Source organism: Megalops cyprinoides, chromosome 1 (genome assembly GCF_013368585.1).
Source record: "Megalops cyprinoides isolate fMegCyp1 chromosome 1, fMegCyp1.pri, whole genome shotgun sequence".
Taxonomy (NCBI): Eukaryota; Metazoa; Chordata; class Actinopteri; order Elopiformes; family Megalopidae; genus Megalops; species Megalops cyprinoides.
In genome coordinates this window covers 29,348,717-29,370,088 of record NC_050583.1, presented here as the reverse complement: position 1 = coordinate 29,370,088, position 21,372 = coordinate 29,348,717, and the positions used below count along the sequence as shown (strand labels likewise).

Genomic DNA, 21,372 nt, shown 5'->3' with positions numbered 1-21,372 from the left:
TCAGTCAGGAGCAGGCCCGCACTTAGCGCCGACCGTGCCGCTATCCGCGGTAATGGAAACCGGTGGGCGAACCGGCCTGGCCCCTGCTGCCTGCATCACCGAGCATCCTGTGCCGCTATTAACCCACGGAGATAAGAGCCTGCCTGCCCTCCACTCCCACTCTGATAACAGTGACCCCAGAGGAACAGGCCCTAATTTACTGAGAGGGTAATTCAGTCTCATTGCTTATTCAATCCGCTGCCCTTTCCCGTGGAGCACCCCCCCCCCCCCCCCCGCCCCCTTTTCTCCCTGTGACCTGTCCTCCGAAAGCGGGCGTACATATTAAATGTCTCTAAGCGGCGTGCCGGGGCAGAGGCCCGCTCCACCGTGATTCAGCGTGGGCCGCGCCAAAATCAATCCCGAATGGTAATAAGTGAATCTGAGGAGGAACGCCCTGCCTGACAAAAAAGGCTTTCATTTCAATCATCTCGAGTCTCGCCGCTTCACAAAATCTCATCTCCGTGGAACGCGCAGCAAGAGAAAACCAGGCCGAAGCTACAAAACCAATTAACGTTTTTGCTCCAATAAAAAGTCCCTCACTGTGATAGAAGCATGATCACTGATGTGTGCAAATGAAGCTGTCGTAATGTTGGCAGGACTGTTCATTAGGGTTAACCAGTTCTGCTTGTGACTGGATGAGAGCAGCCCTGCGTCAGCTGTTTTGTGATAGGCTGTGATGCACTAGGGGGCACAGGAATCATTCCAAGCTCCTTGAGTCTGCCAGACCGCTTACTACAGCATCTCTCCGCTGAACATGTGTGCATAATAAACAAAAGCACAAGGGCTATATGAAGTCCCTCCCACTGCCCTTAATGTTCCGAAGCGTCAGAGGAGACCTACCTGGAAAATAGCGATCCAAGCGTACCAAATATTATCAAAGTTAATGGCCCCTTTGTGCGGGTTGAGTTCCCCGGCCTTGCATACATTGTAATATTGGTTCCAGTTGATGCAGCCATTCTTGCTGGCCCCTTCCAGGCCGTAGTGGCTTGGGCTGACATAGTCCATGCTGAGCTGGCAGTCGGCCCCGCTCTCCCGGAGCTGGGGCACGTCGTGGCAGCGCAGCATGCCGTTGTCCCTATTGGCGGAGCAGATGAAGGGGTTGTCCTCCGCCTCTTCGTGCTTGTAGTACGGACTCAGGAAGGACAGGTTGTGCATCCTGCAAGCACAGCAGAGACGTGCGCGCATCACTCATTGCTTTGTGTCACTTTCAAACTTTTCCTCGCTCTGAGTTTCAAGACACACCAGGTACGGCTGCCAGTCTTCTCACGTCAGCGAAGTTTCACAGCACACACTCATTCATCTCACATTTGGCACATTTTTCAGGTGTGGATATGGCAAGGATACAAACTGTTTGTCTGGGATTTTGGACCCCAGCCATGTCTGACCATGCCCAAGGTGACAGCTTCATACTGTATCTTTGCATATGGAGGTTTAGTTATGGCCAACTTTATGCTAGCCATGACAAAAATGAAATGCAGGGCCACATCTGCTTTATAACTGAAAATAGGTATTGTTTCCAGATTCATTCCTGAAATATTTAGAAATTTCTCAAGGACTCCAGTCTTCGCAAATGTATTTCATATTCCACATTTCTAACGTTATTCTGAGACAATAGGCTGCGGCCTTTTATGTGCTGACAATTTCAGATGATTTCCTCTTTTTTCCATCCCAGAGAGTAAATTTAAAAGAACAGTTGATTAAGATTGCAATAACCATAGCCACTTCATTCTTGTTAGGACTGGAAGTGAAGGCAAAACTGTTCCCAGTCTAATAAATGTTCCTCTGCAAAAGGTGGCTATTGGGAAATACAGAGGAAATGCCATATTTCCATTTACCTACCATATGAGAAACTGCCAGCATTTTGACCTTTTACCATATAATGAATTTATGACACTAAGCCCCCTTACAGCAATTAAGGAAAATATGTGACATGTGTGCTTACATCAATAAACAGAAAGACCATTGCATGTCTTGCTCATTGGGAAGGCCTACATTTGCAGAGTAAAATTGTCATTAGTGTATGTCTTTTTTATTATATAATATTTTAATACCCTTACCACAACTAGAAGTGATTTTTAAATGTTTGATAATCATTCCCCCATTCTGGGGCAGAATCAATATATGACCTATTTTCATTCCATCAGTGTTATCTAACCAAGCAAAGACACGTGTTAAGAAATGAAAAAATATAAGATTTGACATGAAAGGCGTTTTTTGTAACTGAAAGTGACAAATTGTCTCTTGCGGCCATGCTGAACACTTCACGTTAATAGGACTGACAGGATTGACCTGTTATGTTTGCAGTCATGGAAAAAAAAACTGCTGTTGCTCTCTGGGTAAAGCAATACTGTGCTTGACAGACAGTAAATGGTGTTCTCTCATCATGTCTGATGTCTGCGAGAGAAAAAGGAGAAACTTTAATAGTGGGGGAAATTATTTTTTTTCGGTTTGTATCTCCATTTAAGAGTCGACGATTTGTTCCACACAATAACTTGAATAGATTGAAATGCGACATGGTTCTCCTGTAATGGGGCATTCATTTGGAGGCTGTAAATAACTGAGAGAGAAGACGACTACATTTTACCTGCGCAGAGATGAGCAGCCTTTGATTAAGAAAAAAAAGCAGGGCAGGAACAGCAGAAATCTGTGAAGCCCTTAATATAGCAATTCATCAAGAGATGACAGCCATCAGCTGTACAAAGCAGATGCTGATATACTGTATACAGAACACAAAGACAGAGCAAACTCTGTGTCAAACAATCAGTCAGTGACTGTGTTGTAAATGATGGGTTCATACGAGCTAATACACAGCATGTTGTGGCCGTCTTTCTCACACGTGCTACAACAGAATATGAAAACTGTTTTCATTTATTTACTGGAACTCTTGCAATGTGCTGTCAGTTTCGAGGCTGGTACCCCATACAATATTATATCACATTCAACAGGACCTATCAAATAAATGATTGGAAATATACATTGCTTCAACATATTGTGTTTGTTGTGGAAATTCCTATCATTGGAAAAATATGCATAATTGAGCAAAATATTTGAAATCATTATACAATAGACTGTATTTGACTGCATTTGTTTTCCTCAATACAAGTCACATGTACAATGTTTTGGAATTAGACTCCCTCACGCCCTTCTAAAGGAGGGTTAGACTCCTGTTAGGATCTGCATAGCACATACAGCCGTTGAGATCAGTGAGAAACATGGCACCTTGATAAATTTATGGACCCTCATGCTTCCGGTTTCCTTTCAAGCATCTCCTTCCAAAGAGAATGTGTATGTGTGTGTGTGTGTGTGCGTGTGTGTGTGTGTGCGCGTGTGTGTGTGTATGTGTGTGCGTGTGTGTGTGTGTGAGTGTGTGTGTGTGTGTGTGTGTGTATGCGTGTGTGTGTGTGTGTGTGTGTCTGTGTGTGTGTGTGTATGCGTATGTGTGTGTGTGTGTGTGTGTGTGTGTGTGTGTGTGTGTGTGTGTATGCATGTGTGTGTGTGTGTGTGTGTGTATGTGTCTGTGTTTGTGTGTCTATGCAAGCACACATGTAAGTGTGTGGTATGGCACTTGGTGACAATGTGCACCAGTGTCGCTCTGCTAGAATGAGGTGTTTAGCTCACAGGATTGTCAGCATACAAAATGTCATCACTGCCAAGGGCATCTTCCTGCCACTTAGATTCACATCCTTTTCCGCTAGCCGTACCCCAGAGAGAGCCCCGGCCGAGGTGAAAACAGGGTCTGTTACTTACGTTTTGAAATTGTCCTCCAAGAAACACCTGTTCCTCAGCAGACCTGCCCAGAGCTGGACTCCAACAATTCCAAATATAAAGAACACAAAAAAACACAGAAGCAGGACGTTGCCTAACATAGGCAGGGTATCCAGGAGCAGAGTGACCAGTATTCTCATACCTGCAGTGAGAGAAGAAAAAAATACCCTCAGCACTCATATCCCTCAGGTCATTTCTCCAGTTTCAGTTTTTTTTATAATTAACTTTTGTAATTTTCACACTGAAAGAAACATATTTTGCTATCACTTTAAATAGTCCAGTGAATGAGAATGCTTGACACAGCGAAAGAAATTCTATTTTTGTGCTTAACTAACCAGACTTCATTAAGACCACGGGGCCTATCTGATCGTTACCCTAACTGACAGCCACAGAAACTCAACAAAACAAAAACACTGCATTGTTAAACCGGGTTGCCATCACATCAAGCTGCAGGCAACCGATCGCAGTAACATATTAGACTCCCTCATGCCTTTCTACAGGAGGGCTAGAGGAAAGCTACCTTCTCCACTGCAAGATAATGTAAGCTGTCCCTCAGGTCTGAGCTCAACTTAGTATTAAAGTCAGAGGGATGCAGAAATGCAAAGCAAACAATGTCAGCCTCGTTCTTTGCCTGTGTATATGTTCTATTTGCTGCTCTCTATTAACACCCATGATGAGGGGAATTACATAATTAATAATAGCCTAAGTCTAACGCTTGATTTAGTTTTAATTTCTGTTAGCTGGGAATACCGTCATGAAAAAGCAATTACTTAGATACAATGAAAAGTCAATGAGGGGCTCTGCTGAATATATATAAACCTTTACTGCTCCGCTGACTTTCAAATCCACCACTAAATTAAATCGAACAATGTTTACCTAACATTTTCTTTACCTTTTAACACTTGGCAATTCAAATTTTCAACCCTAGGACATTCAGGAATGTGATGCACAGACATTTCAGTGCCGTGTAAGAAAGAAATTGCACGCGGGAACCAATTTTGAATCAACAAGGTACGTTTCTAAATACCCACAGCACGGCACAAAAACAATCTGAATGCAGCCAGATGAGGAAATGGGATTTGTGCAAGAAGAAGCATCATTCAAATTGAACACGTCAGAAGACTTCTCTTGAGATGAGCATTTTATAAGTATTGTCATCTTACATAAACATTTACTGTACAAAGCATTACTCTAGCTGCTGTAAATACTTAAACATAGATACCTAAAATACAGATAACTGGGCTCAGTGCTGCAAAGTCCATGCTTCATGAATGCCGGGAAACAACCTGGCATGGTCAATCACCACGGCAACCCAGTCCTGCCTGAGCTTCTTCTTGACAGCGGGGCCTCTTGCATAAAAATCAATTGACTAATCAAGCGAACAGCCCCAACACATGGTCCCCTTCTCCCCTAGGCACCGGCTGAAGTCTGCTGCAACAGTAAAACTTTCACCTCAAGCAATTCAAACCCCCGCTGCCTGCACACCTGAATAAAAAACTGTAATGCGCCAAAGTCATTTGGTTCAATTTTTAAAGAAGAAAAATATTAGCTGGGGAGAGATATTGGATAAAATAAGAACAGACTAATTATATTTCAAGTGAAGCATATTAAACACAATACAAGGAATAGATGAGATTCAAAAATCTAGTTAAACCTATTTAAAACAAATTTGACCTCTTGAAGTGAATTTCAGCGTTATGCAGTATAACAAGGCTGTGGCAAATGGAGTCAGTGAGGATTACCTATACCTATAACCGTCTGATCATTGATGACATGTATACTTCATAAACAACTTTATGGTATATTTTCAAAAAATGTAAATGATAACAGAAAGGAAACAGAAACAAATAATGCAGTAAGTACAAACATATCAAATGTTTTGAAATCAGACAAATAAAAGTTGACAGTTTCTCCAGCCTGCACAGGCAGAGCGATTTCAACCAAAGCTAGTCCTCCAGAAAGTATTCCACATCTCTTCTGCAGCAACACAATACATGACATGTCAAACTGAATAAAGACTGTAGAGAATAGTGGCGAACAAAGAGGCCAACCTCAGGCAAAATCAAGGCCCTGAACTTTTGTAGCGTCCCACAGCGACATGGTCTCACCCCCAATTTCTCATTCCAGTCTGTCACTACCTGTTACACTTTAGGAAAGGAGGAGCAAGTTGTCGAAGATGGGGTCGAATTTTTATGGCCTTGTCGGGAATCAGACTATTCTCCCAGGGTTGATTAGTATTGATCTGGCCTCGAAAAAATGTCACGCACAGTCTCTGTCAACAGTTCTTCAAAGGTTCTAATGCCTGGCAGGTGACGGTGCTCCACGGACACTGAGAGAATATGTTCTCAATCTATTTGGTATCAAAGACTGTAATGAGGCTTGAATGGTTAAACCTCATTGTTGGAACACTGCCACTTCAACCCAGTCACTGCAGATGCATGCAAAGGCTAAAAGTCATTAACGGCTTTTAATCCATTTCCATTTTGAAAAGGCAGTTGTGATTGTAACAATGCATTTTATTCAAGTAAAACTTTGGGCCTTGTCTGCTGCCTCTGCACAATGTTATGCCCAAGATCAATTCTATACAACAGCAGAGGGTGACACTCCCCTCCCTCATCGATCCCTCTAAACGAGAATGACTGCAATTAGTCACTGGCAGTGGCGTGCCATGGTATTCTAAACTTTGATTCCTCAAGCTTCCGTCACAATTTCAAATGTGACTAGACTCTGCACGCGATGGTGACAGGAGGACAAAAAAGGATATAGCAGGGCACACCTGCGTGGGCAGAAATGACATGCACTGTGCATTAGTGATGGCATTGCCCACTCCCCTCCCAGAAAAAGAGGGAGGGGGCGGGGAGAGAGAGAGAGAAAGCAAGAGAGAGGCACACTTATGAAACAACGGCTGCGCTGCGAGGGACAGAGTAATGAGGTCAACTCGCAGGGCTACTCTGTCACTTTGTCACAGCAAATACTCATATGTGCAACTCCTTAAAAGTACTGAAAGCTTCAGGATCATTTCTGTCAAAATGCCCACAGTTTCAGACATCCCACTATTTTAAAAAATAAAGTTTGTTTTTCAGGAAAATGCTGAGCTCTGACATAACAGGAGCACGTCTGTGGCTCAAATGACTCAAACTACTTTTGAGACTTGTGATAGCAGGGTGCACTCAAGAAAGTGCCTGAGCAACATGAGCAGTGTAAGAATGCAGATGAGTCACACACAATAACAGTCCCACAGAGTGAGGGCACTGTTGTGAAAAGCCACAGGTCACTGACTTGCTGATTACCCAGTAGCTGGGTTGGAGCTTGGTAAGGAACATCAAGCTCCATTCCTATTAAAGTAAAAATGTCCGGTCTGTGCAGTTTGTAGCAAATTCAAATACAGTAGTATGGCAAGATTGAAACATATCTGCTAGAAAGGTGAGGGCAGGGTTCAATTCTCTCCCATCACCTCAGCACTAATGATCCTCAGTATTTTAAGAGATACTTGTGGGAGACCATATCTGCAGGATGACGAAAGGTGCCATGCTCAGTGAGGCCCATGTCACTGTGGTATTCAGGCACATGAACTGGGATGATAAGGAGAAGAGCTTCGGTTCATGAGGCCAAACGAGACTCTTCGGTCCATGGAAGATAACAGTTAATTTTCTTAAAGGTGTCCCTAAGATTACAGGGATTTTTTACAACCACTTTTACTACAGACACTGAAAATGACACCGAAGTGTTCAAAAAGCTCTTTTGAGTCCCTATTCTGCAGGATTTTGCCTGGGGCATCCCTCAAAAACAAAGATTAAACCGTCGAGCCCCAGAGCCACACGTCTCCTCCCCTCTGTAACTGACAGGGACGGATGTCTGTTTGATAAAGAGGGTCAGGCACTTTGGGGGGATGTGAGTAGTGAATCTCCTCAGGAAAAGAAGGAGTACACGCTCCAGAACAACTTCGGTTGGTCATTATTCACGTGGGTGGAGAGTGTGAGTCTCAGTTCCTCAGGCCTGGAACAGCCAGGCCAGTCTCTGTGGCACCAACGAGATGGAAGCATGATCAAGCTCATCGCAGGAAGAGCACGGCCTCCCGGCCACCGAATACTGATGAGGCCCCCACAGATGGAATGGGAGGCAGATGCTGGAACCTCCTGAAACAATTACACAGACACTGGAAGAACAGATGTCCACCCCAGTGTGTGAGACCCCGTCCTACACTCCCCCCCCCTTCACTACCACCACCAGCACCACCAAAAACACGTGTTGGAAATGAAATCCGCTGCGCTTCCACGTGCTGTCATAAACAGCCCATAAGAGCGGATAATGGGAGTGTGATACATCGATGCCATGGAATAATTGTCACGCGTATGAGGGAGCAAATAACTCATGCTTACTCCGAAGCAGCAGCCTGATCATTTCCAACTAGCGATGATCCCGTGCAGTGGAGCTCAAGACACTGGCAGATAAATCACGCCTTCCCCTCCCCGTCTGCATTTCAGCAGAGCCATTATAACCCGTGCTGGGGGGGGGGGGGGGGGGGGGGGGACAGACTAATTGCTAAATCTCTGCCACATTCAAGGCCACCAAACGGAAACACAGGAAAAATGCAGAACGCGCCGAGATCGGGTGCCAATATCGTGCGATGTCAGAGCCCCATCAGTCTCACGCTGAAACCCACAGGAAGGTTGCCATCTTCTCACTCCTCCCAGCACTCCAACTGGCGTGATACTTAATAATACAGGGCAGCCGAAAAGACACAGGGTTAGTTCAGGCTTTAAGTTGTTCAAAGGGACTGTTTGAAGACCAATTAATTGCAGAGTTACAGCCTTTTAAAGCAAGAAGTGCCCAATATTCATTAAAAGGAATTAACAATGAGAGAACCAGGCTAAGTGCTATAGTTTGCTGTTTTGGAAGTCTGCATTGCTCACATCACTTTTTGTCTTTTTTTGTTTTTTCTCTTTTTCACAAGGCACTGTCCAGGCACAATAACCTACACGTAATTTATTGTTTCAGACATGACATGACCAGAGACAAGGCTTCACTGTAACCTGCACCAAAAACTGAAAAAACGTTTCAAACAAAGCCATTGCTCACGCTGTCATCTCCATCCACACGCAACCTCCTCTCCTCTCTCTTTTCTCTCTTTACATTGACCACGCACTGCTTACACAAACACGCAGGGTCAGAAATCGGCCATATATGAACACACATTTCATCTCGGCTGGCTTCCTCAGAAACGCCATTGTGCAAACCTCGTACTTTCCTTGGCTGAACATCAGGATCGCTTCGTCATTTCATTCGCATGCTACGACAGGTCAGACGCGGATAACTGAATCTAGGTTTTTGACCCCACTGAGCAGCGGCTCAATGATTCACCTCTCGTATAATCTGGACTCACCAAAGCATCCAATAGAGGCTGCCAGTTTTAAACAGGCCGTTCATTTTGAACTTTTTAAGCACATTGTATACAGTTGAACCGTCCTGTGTTCCCACAGCCCCACCATGCTATAAATATAGGCCTTCTGCATGACTGTTCACATCAGGCCTGCCTGATGAACTGGCCCAATCTATCAGACTGCACAAAGCTCCCTCCATTTTGCGCTTGATGCTCTACATCGGATTAATCTTCTCTGCATTTGTGCTCAGATGCATGATGTGATGGGCTTCATGAGTCCAGGCATTTGTGTGTGTGCCTGCCTCTCTATAAATATGCCAGGCAGATCTTAACCTCAGTCCAAATCGATGATCGTGGACCAGGGCGGCACGAAACAGGAGAGGAATCACACTCACTGGGCACTCTGTTGATGGCGCGGAGGGGTCTGAGCACACGCACGGTGCGGATGGCCGACAGGCTGACGTTGTGGCCGTCCAGCGAGTACTCCATCATCCTGGAGGCAGGAAGCAGAAGGAAAGCAGAGGTCAGCACAGCTGGCATCAGCACAAATAGCACAATAGCCATATGAACCTCGCCCCACTGCGGTACGCCACGTGTCAATGTGATTCTGACATTAGAGGCATGGGTCTTACATTGATGGAGAAGGGAACAGAAGTACAACATGAGTGGAGAGTGTAACCTCACCTACACACCTCTAACGCACTCAGACATACTCACAGCAGTCAATGGGTATTACTGCATTTACCACAAAAGATTACAGAAGCGTGTTATATATCTGAGAGTGATAATGTTATGACATCTGTCTCACTGGTCCAGTCATCATGTATGCTGACTCCAAGGTGATGGAAATCGCTGATGAATGGCTGTAATTCCACTCGGAGACCCATTAACAGTTTTGATTATTTCAAAAGGGCTTTGTACTAAGAAGATTGCATGGATCATTTATTAGGTAATTTTGGCAACCTCTGAGCCTCCTAAAAAAAGCTGGAAAGATGTTACATCGAGATTCTTGTCCATATTCCTTTAATCTAGTTATGTAGATTAAATGAAGGCAAGAACAGACTCTAATCTAAGCAAACATCTTTCCTAAATCTGGTTAGGTGGACTATTTAAAAAAAAGTCACACAATTTTTAGTCTTACACGCACACATTTACTCTTTAAATGTCTCTTTAAATGTGTCATGGAACACCACACCAAAAGTGAACATTTTATGACATGCTTTATTTGCTTTCTTTTTAAATTTGGCCAATTTGATAATAAATTATTAGCAATGCCACAAATGGCCCCTAAATTTGCTCAAAGGTTTGATACAGGGAACATAAAATCTACAGAGAGAGAACAAGAATGTATATCTACTTTGCAATGATGTTTTACCCAGTGCAGGCTCGGCATACTCCACTAAACAGTTTCATTGGCTAATTATTAATTTCCAATCTCCAATTAGATATACATAAGAGATTATAAATATAGTATTAAGACATAATTTCTATGCAGTTGCTGTTTAAAAATGCTCTATATAAGAAAAATGCTTCTTTTATCCTGATTAAATGGCACACACAACACAGTTAAAACTGTTTTTTTTTTCACTTAGAACCTGTAAGACAGTTATTGCGTCAGCATGACTTTGTCACTTTTGTGCTCCTCAGCTATTCAGCATGTTGTGTCACTTTAAAATAAGCAGCGAGTGACCTAAGGGAGAGCAAAAGTGTTGGATTTTATTTTTGGGAGTGGAAGTAGGCTAAGGATGCGAGGTGTCTGATCGGGCTCTGGAGTGATTGGCATTCCTGTGCTGAGTGGGGAGGCATTGATGTGACATTCGCAGTGACATTAAACATACCCTCGCCAGCTTGTCCACAGAGGCTCCACTGGAGGTGACAGGGCTGCACCTCTCCACAGATGCTCTGCAGAGACACCTCCTGCTGATCTCCTAAGTTTTTCACTAAACACCACTCTACTCTGTGAAGTCATCTGCTTATAATCGCCTGTGCATGTGTTGAAGTTACATGATTTGTATAGATCTGTGCTGCCGGGGAGATTACACATTAAACAGGGTCTAGAGAATGATGAATAGACTACTAGGTTGATGAAGGGTTAATAAATCTCATTTGGGTCTCTGGTCAGCACACAGCACAAGCTGGTTAAGTGAAAAGCATAATTACTGATTTCCGCTCAGAGAGTGACGGAATGCTCTCATAAATAACTCAAAACTCATAATGATGTCTACTTGACATTTTGCAGGCAACTACCATGTCTTCCTGCTCATTAGCGAATGCCAAAATCCCCTTCGTAACACAAGCATTTCCTTCCAGCTCTGACAACGATATAAAATATGATAAAAAGACGCGATGACCAAAGTATATTAAGGATGCAATTTACCAAGAGACCCGCTTATCTACAGCTTGCAAACTAGACCTAGTGGAACTGCAACTGCCTGGCGATGATGCTTTTCTCTGCAATCATTCTGCTGAGGTGTTTATTCAGCTGTGGAAGTGCAGGTGGTGGGGGGGAGGGGTCCTCTGGGAGGGTGAGTGCAGGCCGGACACTGACCCTGCCATCACGATGAAGAAGTCCAGACGATTCCACGTGTCACCAAGGTAACACTTCTGGCCAAAAATCCCCAGAGCTACCATCTTGATGACCATTTCCACAGCGAAGAAGGCAAAAATGAAGTCATCAAATGCCTGCGGACACAGAGAGCAAATTTACACTCGATAGTTTTCTGACAGAATGCTCCCGTATTGGGCCTCTGCTGTTTCCTTAATAGGAGTTACAGAGCGGCTTGTGCCTTCACCGCAAGGAAATAAATCGAACAGTCAATGGCCATCACAGTTCTGTGGCTGCCAAGGCAGACAGAAAAAAAGATAGCGCTGTTTGCAAACGGTGGTAGTCTGAAAGAGATGCCCTTTTACTTGTGCACTGCCACGACATCCTCCAAAAAAAACCAAGCGGAGCGATGAAACAGAGACCAAATAAAAATAATGTCCTTAGGGAGACATGAAAGGGAGCTAATTTGATGCATTTTTCCCCTGTTCTGCTTTTCCCGCCACAAACCCCTCTGACCCCGTTCCCCTAAATCCCTCGGATCCGTTGGCACTGCCTCCCAGAGCTCCACCTTTCCCACAGCCTCGGCCATCGGTCCAAAAACAGCCACGCAGGGGTGGACAGGCAGCCAGCAAGCTTCCAGCAGCTACACAAACATTGGCCTTCTCTTTGATGGCTGGGACACTTCGATGGTCTACGTCACCTGTGCTGTGGGGCTGGAGAGGCAGTTGCAAGAACCGTGTCGATTGTAGTAAAATAGGCCACTGAAGCACACCTCCTCTCATGAGAGTATAGAGAAGGTATGCATGCATCAAGCTCTCAACCAAAAGGGAAAGCGCATCTTATCTGGTTTATATCCACGCAGACGTCACAGGTCACAGCATGTGGCGTACTTTAAATCCACATTTAAAATGCACAGTCATGACACCTCTCCGCACAGCGGTGGCAAGGATGATCTGTCACTCACCTGCAGGATGATACACCAGTCAGACTGGCACTTGATGTCCTCGCAGGGCTGGAACATACCCAGGGTCACACAGTTCAGGAGAATGACCAGCATGCTCACATGCTCGAACCAAGTGCGCAGGAGTCAAGGAGAGACAAGGGGAGCAAGAGCCAGCAGCAGTCAAAACACAGTAGCTACACCATTAAGGAGACTGAGAATTTGGGCCCTTTACTCTGTATCTTGTCAAAGCAAAACAACATGGGGCTTTTTGCTACCTCTGAACTTCCACCACTCCCAAGCGAGTTTCTTTTTTTTAATTGTTGAGGAATAACAAAATATATCTTGATGATTTTCCCCTCTTCAAAGAGGAAGCTCCCTTTCCAAAACAAAAACAGACTGACAATTAACAGTTTTTTTTAACGTATGTGTTGAGGACAAGGGTGCTAATGAACTTGAGACAGCTGAACTGCTAATTGTTATTCCCCAGTGATTACAAATTTTAATTAGAAAGTTCTGAAGGACTGACTACTAAGGAATGGGAAAATGTTTACACTCTGAGGAGAAAACATGGGTTCAAACAGGGATTTATTTTTGTTTCTGCAATTTGTCAATTTTGTGAGTTGTCTCACAACATACAGCAGAGCAACCCGATTCATTTTGGTAATATTCAACCCAAATTCAATGGTTAAAAATAGGTGGATGTGACAAAGTAAACATAATATGGTAATACATAACAATTTTATTTAAATATTGTCTTGAGCCACAAGGAACCATACATCTCACTAGGAACCATATAAAAATATCCTTCCTCTACATGCTTCATTTTCACTTGCAAACATTATTTGTCCTATATTTAAAGGCAAAACCAACAGATGGGCTCTGCCTGTCAGTTCATAATAGAATTTCAGAATTTTCCTTTTCTCCTATGTAACTCCTATGATTTATCAGGCTTTGCATTAGTAAACTGAAAACCATCATCATTCTTGAATCAGTTTACCCTGCTGATTTCTTGACGCTATCATGTGCCCTTGATACATGATTCCATTAGAATTTACATAAATTGTTCCCTTCCTACACAGAACTGGGTCAATACAATTTGTACAGTGTACGGTTTTTACACACATACACACACACACACACACACACACACACACACACACACACACACACACACACACATACGCACACACTCATACGTGTTGTGAGGGCTATTAAAATCTGCTTTTTATCATATACATTTTATGCATGATGGCATTCATGCTGTATGTTATTGCAAATGCAGGCATTATGGTAAATAGAAACACCTATTGTTTTTCATATGCATGACAAACTGGCTGCTTTATGTTAAGTCTCTCTCTCAAACCACTATACTATCGAACTGAACTGTATCCATGGCATTGGCACTGCCTGCAAAGCAGAATTAATTGGATGCACAGCTGCACTCACATGAGGTGTCTCATACTCTCTGAGCAGCCAAGCCATGTGTCACAGTTGCAGTCTGCTGTTTTAAGTGTGTTGGGTGTAAGACTGATCATGTGACTTCCTTGGTCCCCTCTTCAGACAGGCCAGGCCATGTGACCGCTTCCTCGTCCTGGAATTCGGGGTAGGAAAGTTCTAATCCCGCTGGTGCTGCTGAGTGCGACAGTCAAATCGACCAAATAGCACCCAGAGCCCAGGATGGACTCTCTCTCCTCTTTGAGTCTCATCCCTAAATCCACAGCCGCTGGCATGCTTTGAACTGAGCAGGCTGCACAAGCAGAGTCGCCTGTCAGCCTCACACAGACAGAAATGCACACAAATCAAACAGTCCACTGCTTACCCAGTGAGCACAGTGGGTAGAGAGGGAGAGAGAAGCTAGAGTGAGAGAGAGCGAGTTCTGGTAATGCGGGTGCTGACCTTTCTCATTAAAAAAAGCCAGGAACTCAACTAGCGCGTTGGTATTTGCACTAATCCAGCTCATCAGCTGTGGCCAGTCGCTGCGTTGTCTGCTCACCTGGGCCCCGAGGGCTGACCGAGCTCCTGCTTCCTGCAGTTGGAGGGGGAGACATTTTCCCAGCAACTGACCCAACAGTTCAGCAAGGACTCTGCATCTCAGATAAGCCATATATTGGCTGTAGAAGCATCACGCTGAAAAGTTTGGACATAGTTTATAAACAACCCATACCCATAACGGGCCTTCCCAAAAATGTCTGGCTGTATCATGGATGGACATATCTTTTTTTCTTCTTTTCCTACCCCCGACACACTGCCACTGTCACTGCCAACTGTTACTGACCCAGAGCAGAATGAGGGGCAGGGATGACTGGTCTAGTGACACGTGACACACTGCCAAACCTCTCAAAATCACAATTGTTGCCAGTGGGTGGCAGGGGTAGGGGGGCACAATCATTGGCATACACGCGACACATGTCCCACTGTTCCAGTGTGTTGCCCAACACCATATCCCATTGCGACCCTGCGCCGAGATCGCTCCTGTCAAGACAATCTGTCCATCTCCCTGCATCCGCACCGAGGAGCCCCGGCACGTGGCCACTCAGAGAGACACCGTCAGCTCCCATTATTTCACATCACTCGCCAGCGAGCTCTGAAGCATCTACACTCATTCCTCCAAGGGTGCTACGGGCTTTCTTGAGGCCAACACAGGAAGCTTGCATGGAGCAAATAAGGAGCCCATGCGTCATGTTTTATTCAAGCGCTACCATGTCGCTAAGAGAGGCGAATGATACACAATTTGCGAGCTGTCCGGAGACACAAATGTGATTAGAGTAGCTGAGACGATTTATGTAAGCCCATCGCAGGAAGGACTGACGGCGCGTTCTTCACCTGAGCTCTGAGCTCACCGTGAGAAGATGAGCCACAGATGGTTTCAGGTCACAGCATGTCAACATGGACCACATGAGATCACGGAACAAAACAATGAGACAACTAAAAGCATTACTGATTGCTGCTTCGGGGGGAGAAGAGACAAAAAGAGACAAAGTGCTTGCGCATTCGTTCCCGAATGACTGGAGCGTTCTGAGGTAACCTGGGGGGCTGGCGCAAACACCAGTGCTGGCAGAGAACAACGCGGGCTGCTTCGATCTATCACCTTAGGGTGAACAATAAGGCAGTACTGCTGGCTGTGATCCGCAGGTCAGTATAATGCTGAATGCCAAGGGGGCTCCACAGAGTAACTTCCCAAAGGCTTGACACCCTTACATACCATGCTGTACTGCACAAAACAGTGTTGATCCAGTCAATTATAACACAGGTTAATGACAATAAGAGAAATATGCAGCTCTGGGGCAACCTGCAGCATGGCAAGAAACAAGAAAAACAAAAACAAAAAAAAAAAAATACCATTGAGGAGCATTAGTCACATGGGAAATTAGTCACATCAGTCACTAGCACAAATTCTAATCCACATCCAACCAATAAATCCATTTTTCCCCTAGTGTTTTCTGCCCATGCTGCTAAGCTCAGGGGGATGGTCCCTTCTCTTTACTGTTAATCTGCCTTGCCTCTCTCTCTCTGCCCAGCACACAGAGGAGCTTTGAGCAGGGGTTCTCTGGTCCAACCAGTTCCAGACCTGGGTGCCTGACCAGTATGACCAGCACATAGACCACAACAACCCATTTCACAACAAACTCACAGGAGTTCATTATAAATTAAACCTAGGGAAGGGTCTTGGAATACATAAAACACGGACAGGGTTTGGTTTGTACCAGGCATATATGACTGAGTTTTGTAAGGGCCACTTACATTTAGTGTGTTCATTCTGCCAAACACTATCCCTAGGAGTTCATTGTAAAGATATTCTATATTTATGAATATATTTATTAAAAAAAGACTACAAAACTCCAGTCAGATAAATATTAAATTTTAAACAGTAAGGTTAATCTTAACTGTTAAGTAAAATACTAATAGTTGTTTTAGTGAACAGCTTTAAGTGCCCCTCAAAGATTACAGTGTATCTTTAAAATGGATCTTTCTTTGCTCTAAGGCCTAAAATGGCTCAAACCAATAATTTCCCTGACAACTACTGCAAACAATTCAGAGTGTTTTTGCTGGTCCAGCTTGCTGATGCATGACCATTTCGTTTTGTTCAAGAACGATTTTTTGCACGGATGTTATGCTTCTTTCATACAACTCTGACTTCAGTCCAAAACAGCAGGAGAATAAGCACTCTAAAACTCCTGTGACATTTCAGACGTTCAATATTTCGCTGCTATTAGCCGTTGAAGCCTGGACAATACCTGCCTTGTCTGCTCAAATCAGTTCAAATGAAAAGCTGCATTTAAAAAAAACAAGATTCCAAACATGTGATGCTGATCTTTTCAGAACATTTTTGTCAGGCAGCACAGGCTAGGACTCAGTCGCAGACCCAAAAAAAAACGCGAGGGTAGAGATAATAGTAATAACAAACGGCAGAGTCAAAAACCAGTACACAGGCAAGGTCAAAACCAGAGAGGCAGTCCGAGGGCAAATCCAGAAACGGGAAAGTCAGAACGGGCAGGGTCGGAAAACGGGAGGGCACGATTAGGCGAACAAAGCAAAGCGGCAGGCAAAAAACGGAATCAAAAACAGGCAGGTCGAATCTCGAAAAAACAGCAAACAATGATAACGCGGGGACAAAACAGGTAGAAAACTACTGCTACGAACTAGCAAAGACTGCACAGCAAGCAGGGCATATAAAGGGACAGACCGACGAGGGGATGAGATGCAGGTGCGCAGGTAATCAGGCGGAGACAGGGCGGAGAGAAGGGCAGGGCAGAAACACAAGGGAAAAAAAAAGAAAAAAAAACCAAAAGCGCAGGGCTAGGAGGCGGGAGCACTGACAATTTTCTTCTTTCTTGCAGAACAAATGCAGAAATACAAATACCTTGCTTATTGACAAGATAAGTCAGCACTAAAGCCTTGAGCATTGAAATTAGTTTTTCAACTGAAGACATATGTGACTTGATTTTAGTTTGATGTTTGTTTTCATTATGCATGCATATTCAATCTGCTCAACAAGATAAACCGGATGCTGGTGAAGACTGAAATGATGGCTTAATTATCTCTGGGGCGGTAATTAAAAAGCCTTGAGCTGGGGATTGTGAGGGGAGAGGAGAGGGACTCAAAGGAGTCCAGGGATATGCTGGAGGTCACCATTGGTTGTGCCACACCTCTGGGACAACATATTTATGAAACTCTCCTCTAACTCAAGTGACCTTTCTGATGCTAAGGTTTCCTAATCTTGCAGTGTTTCCTGATGTGCCATCTTTTGTCGAGACCCAACCTTCAAACCGCATTTCACTTGGCCATTTTCATGCTTCTATCATAATTCATTTGGGCTGTGCTGCACGAAGATGAGACCTCATTAGTGATCTGACTGTAGCTGCTGATAGGAATAAATTTCCATTTTTTTAAAAGCGGGTCTGACCCCGCTGGCAACATGGTGAGAGGCTGGGAAGTAGGGCGAACCCGTGCAGAACTCGGAGAACAACACGGGTACATTACTTTGTCTCTGGTGACCCTCAGCCATGTGCAGGCGCAACCTGCCAGAGCCCCAGCCTCCTTTAGTGAGGAAATGCCCCCCCAGTTGTTACAAGGACAGGAACATCTCCTCTAATTGAATGATCTATAATTAAAGAGAGAACGTATGACTGGCTGCACTCCGTCAGAGGTTGCCACAATTTTGTCACTGAAAAACAGAACACAACATGCTGTTACTCCTACATGGAGACTTACGAGAATATAAAAATATAAGAATATACAAGCACATGAACATTACGATCACAAGAACAGGCCACCTTGCTCATCTACATCTTTTAAAAATAATATAAAATTGCCTGTATCTATGACAATGACATGATGTTGACTGGGCTGCTAGCTATAATAAGATTTTTAGGTATTAAGGTTTTCAGAGGATTACTAGGTGCCAGAATATGGTAACTGATTGCTTCAAACACAAATTTACACATCAGGTACAAGTTAACCTTTGGGTTTTGGCAAGACTGCATTATTTTTTTTTTTGGAAGTATTTTCTGGGAAAAATAGGAGGGGAAATCCAACTGATATGAAGATTTGCTAAAACCAAACTGCATAGAAGGAAAAAAAAAGATTAATAATAGTGCCTCTTCTGTGCCTCGGAGAGCACATGGAAACTAGAATATGAATCTCGTTCAAACAGACAGTGCTCAGTTCTGTTCCCTAACAACAGTCAGCAATACAGTATCCAAAGCACAGCCAGAGAGCAATGAAGAAAAGATTTCTTCAATAGAGATGTAGTGCCGAATGGGACAAATGCTACCATTGCTATCATGCATTGTGACAACCGCTCATAAGGGGCTACTTTATACATATAACACTGAGGGAAAATTAAAGAATTGGTACAGAAGCCTCGGTCATGTTTTCTTGTTTTGATACAATGCTGTTTCTATGCAGGCGCTTCAGCGGGTTGTTTGTGTTTTACTGTTGATACGCCTCTTTGGTTGCTCTGGGCCGTCACTAAGGTGATTCAGTGAGACTGCACCAGCGTACAGTGCAGTGTCTCTGCTTCCGTGACATTCACACAGGGCCAAATGACAGGATCTCTGTCTTCTTTCATGCTTTATCGGGTTGTGTTTAAATAGTAAAATGCATATTTGCACTGGAGGCTCTATCTACTTATTGCCGTCATAATAACACACCATTTGTTGGCTCTGCTGCCTACCCGAACTCAGCTTTTAATATCTAATGAATATCCAAATGTACATAAACTGTCAGAGATGTATTATTGCTTTTCTGTAATGGAAGCCTCATGTTTCGATTTGGAAATAGCTTGCCAATTTAAATCCTATGACTGCACTATGATACTGAATGATTCTTTTCAGTTTGCATCACTAATGCACAAAAGACATCACAGGCGCTGTCAAGAGACAGACCTGTCAGATGAGCGATACAGCTACATAGAACCCATTTGACGGCAACATCAAAGCAAAGAAAAGATCTTTAGATCTCCTTTTGTAATGATGATGTGATGGCTTGTTATTGTTAATAGTTGGTTTAAAATAAGTTATTTCCACCAAAAGCTGTGATTCCTGTGAGATATTTCTAGACTCCATCACTCAAACAAATGGTATTTTGTGACATTTGTAACATGCCAACCTTCCATACCTCAATCATCCGATGGACCACTCTGCATTGGAGTCAACATAAAAGCTGACGAGTTTGAGTCCATATTTTTTCTTTGCATTTACATTGTACAATATACATTATTGTAAATTCTGGGCCATTTTCATTTGTTATCATAATAGCTATACCATTACTATACACAGAATAATAAACAAACATGTTGATGACACTGTTTGAAGGAATTCCCTATATATATATATATATATATATATATACTGTATATATATTTATCTATCGCATTTCCACTGTACTGAAAATTCATCTCAGATTTTAATATGATCTGGGAAAGGCTTCATCTCTGTATCTCTTATTAGATTATACTGAAATCTCCTTGAATGTCATCCTCAATAAATATGACCTGCATTCAGCCCCTCTGTTCAAAGATATCTCATAAAATAGACACAAATCTAGCACCTGTCAGCTCAAGACTCACTTTCTTGGCAGATCTCACAGATGTCACAAGGATCTTGAATAAAGCAAATGCTACTCTCTGCCCTCCTCCGTGCTCACTCTCATCATAAAGAATTGGATTAATTGTCCAGCACCTGCCTTGAAGAAATGGATTAATGAAGCCATCTCATTGATTAAATTAGGGGGACTGTCACAGCCTGCCACCAAGACTAATGGACCTTCCTGACACACAGTGACCGGATCAGAAATACTTTATCATCAGCGAGCCCACCGGGGACCAAACACTTATGCACTTTTAACATGATTTGTTCTTTTTTTCTTCTTCTCAGATGAATGTAAATTAAATTCCTTAGATCTGCGAGTTTTCTGATGCGGACTCTTACTGCACGGGAGGCAGATGTCTAACCCTCACACGCACAGTGTTCACAATCCATCTCCATCACCTGGTGATAAATCACAGGCTGGAGTGAGGGGTCGGCTGGAACTTCCCAAAATAAGCAGGGGCAGGCTGGTGAACTCAGGCTTCAGGCTTTAATAGGGAGATAGGCTACAGCCATTAAAGTGGTTGACATAACCTGAAGAGATTTACATCCTTTAAGAGTCTGGCTGGCATCTATTTTTCTGATGTCAGCTCATTCCATTATTTTTACCAATCTACTAGAAGCAGTCAAGGAAAACATACGGGAGTAATTCTCAATATTTAATTGCACTGAGTATCAAAATATAACATATTACACAGCAGTCCCAGACTGGCAAAACTCTTAGCAAACTAGCAAAGTTAGCAGATTAGCAAAAATAAAAATACATTGAACTGGGCATCTGCAGTTGTACAATTCAGAATCTTTTTTTTTTTTTTTTAAGTACCAAAAATGTGCAAGTCTGCCTTGTGCCAGCCATCTAACTGGAGCATGCATAATATGTCTGACAAAACATTTTCCCTGAGTTTCATTTTTAACACCCACTCAATTGTTTCAAGGAGATTTAATGATTTGAATCTAACAATGTGAAACTCCCAGTAATGTATAAACACCACATAATAATAGTAGGGTGAACCAGTGAGAAGTACCCTAGAGGCACTTTACTTAAATTATTCTGTGATTATTATTCTATTTGAAGTGGACCACACTGTCTGTTCTGATTAGGTACTGAGAC

The 21,372-nt window shown here is 43.5% G+C and overlaps 1 protein-coding gene across 1 annotated transcript in view; it reads right to left on the bottom strand.

Annotated features, from left to right (window-relative positions):
* Positions 1-21,372, bottom strand: part of cacna1hb (calcium channel, voltage-dependent, T type, alpha 1H subunit b) — a 93,380-nt gene that overhangs the window by 34,476 nt on the left and 37,532 nt on the right. The window contains exons 2-6 of the mRNA XM_036527269.1: positions 12,694-12,805; positions 11,733-11,866; positions 9,580-9,677; positions 3,787-3,946; positions 880-1,195 (exon numbers count right to left, since the gene is read on the bottom strand). Coding sequence (XP_036383162.1) covers positions 880-1,195; positions 3,787-3,946; positions 9,580-9,677; positions 11,733-11,866; positions 12,694-12,805 — 820 coding nt within the window. The remainder of the gene's footprint in view (positions 1-879; positions 1,196-3,786; positions 3,947-9,579; positions 9,678-11,732; positions 11,867-12,693; positions 12,806-21,372) is intronic.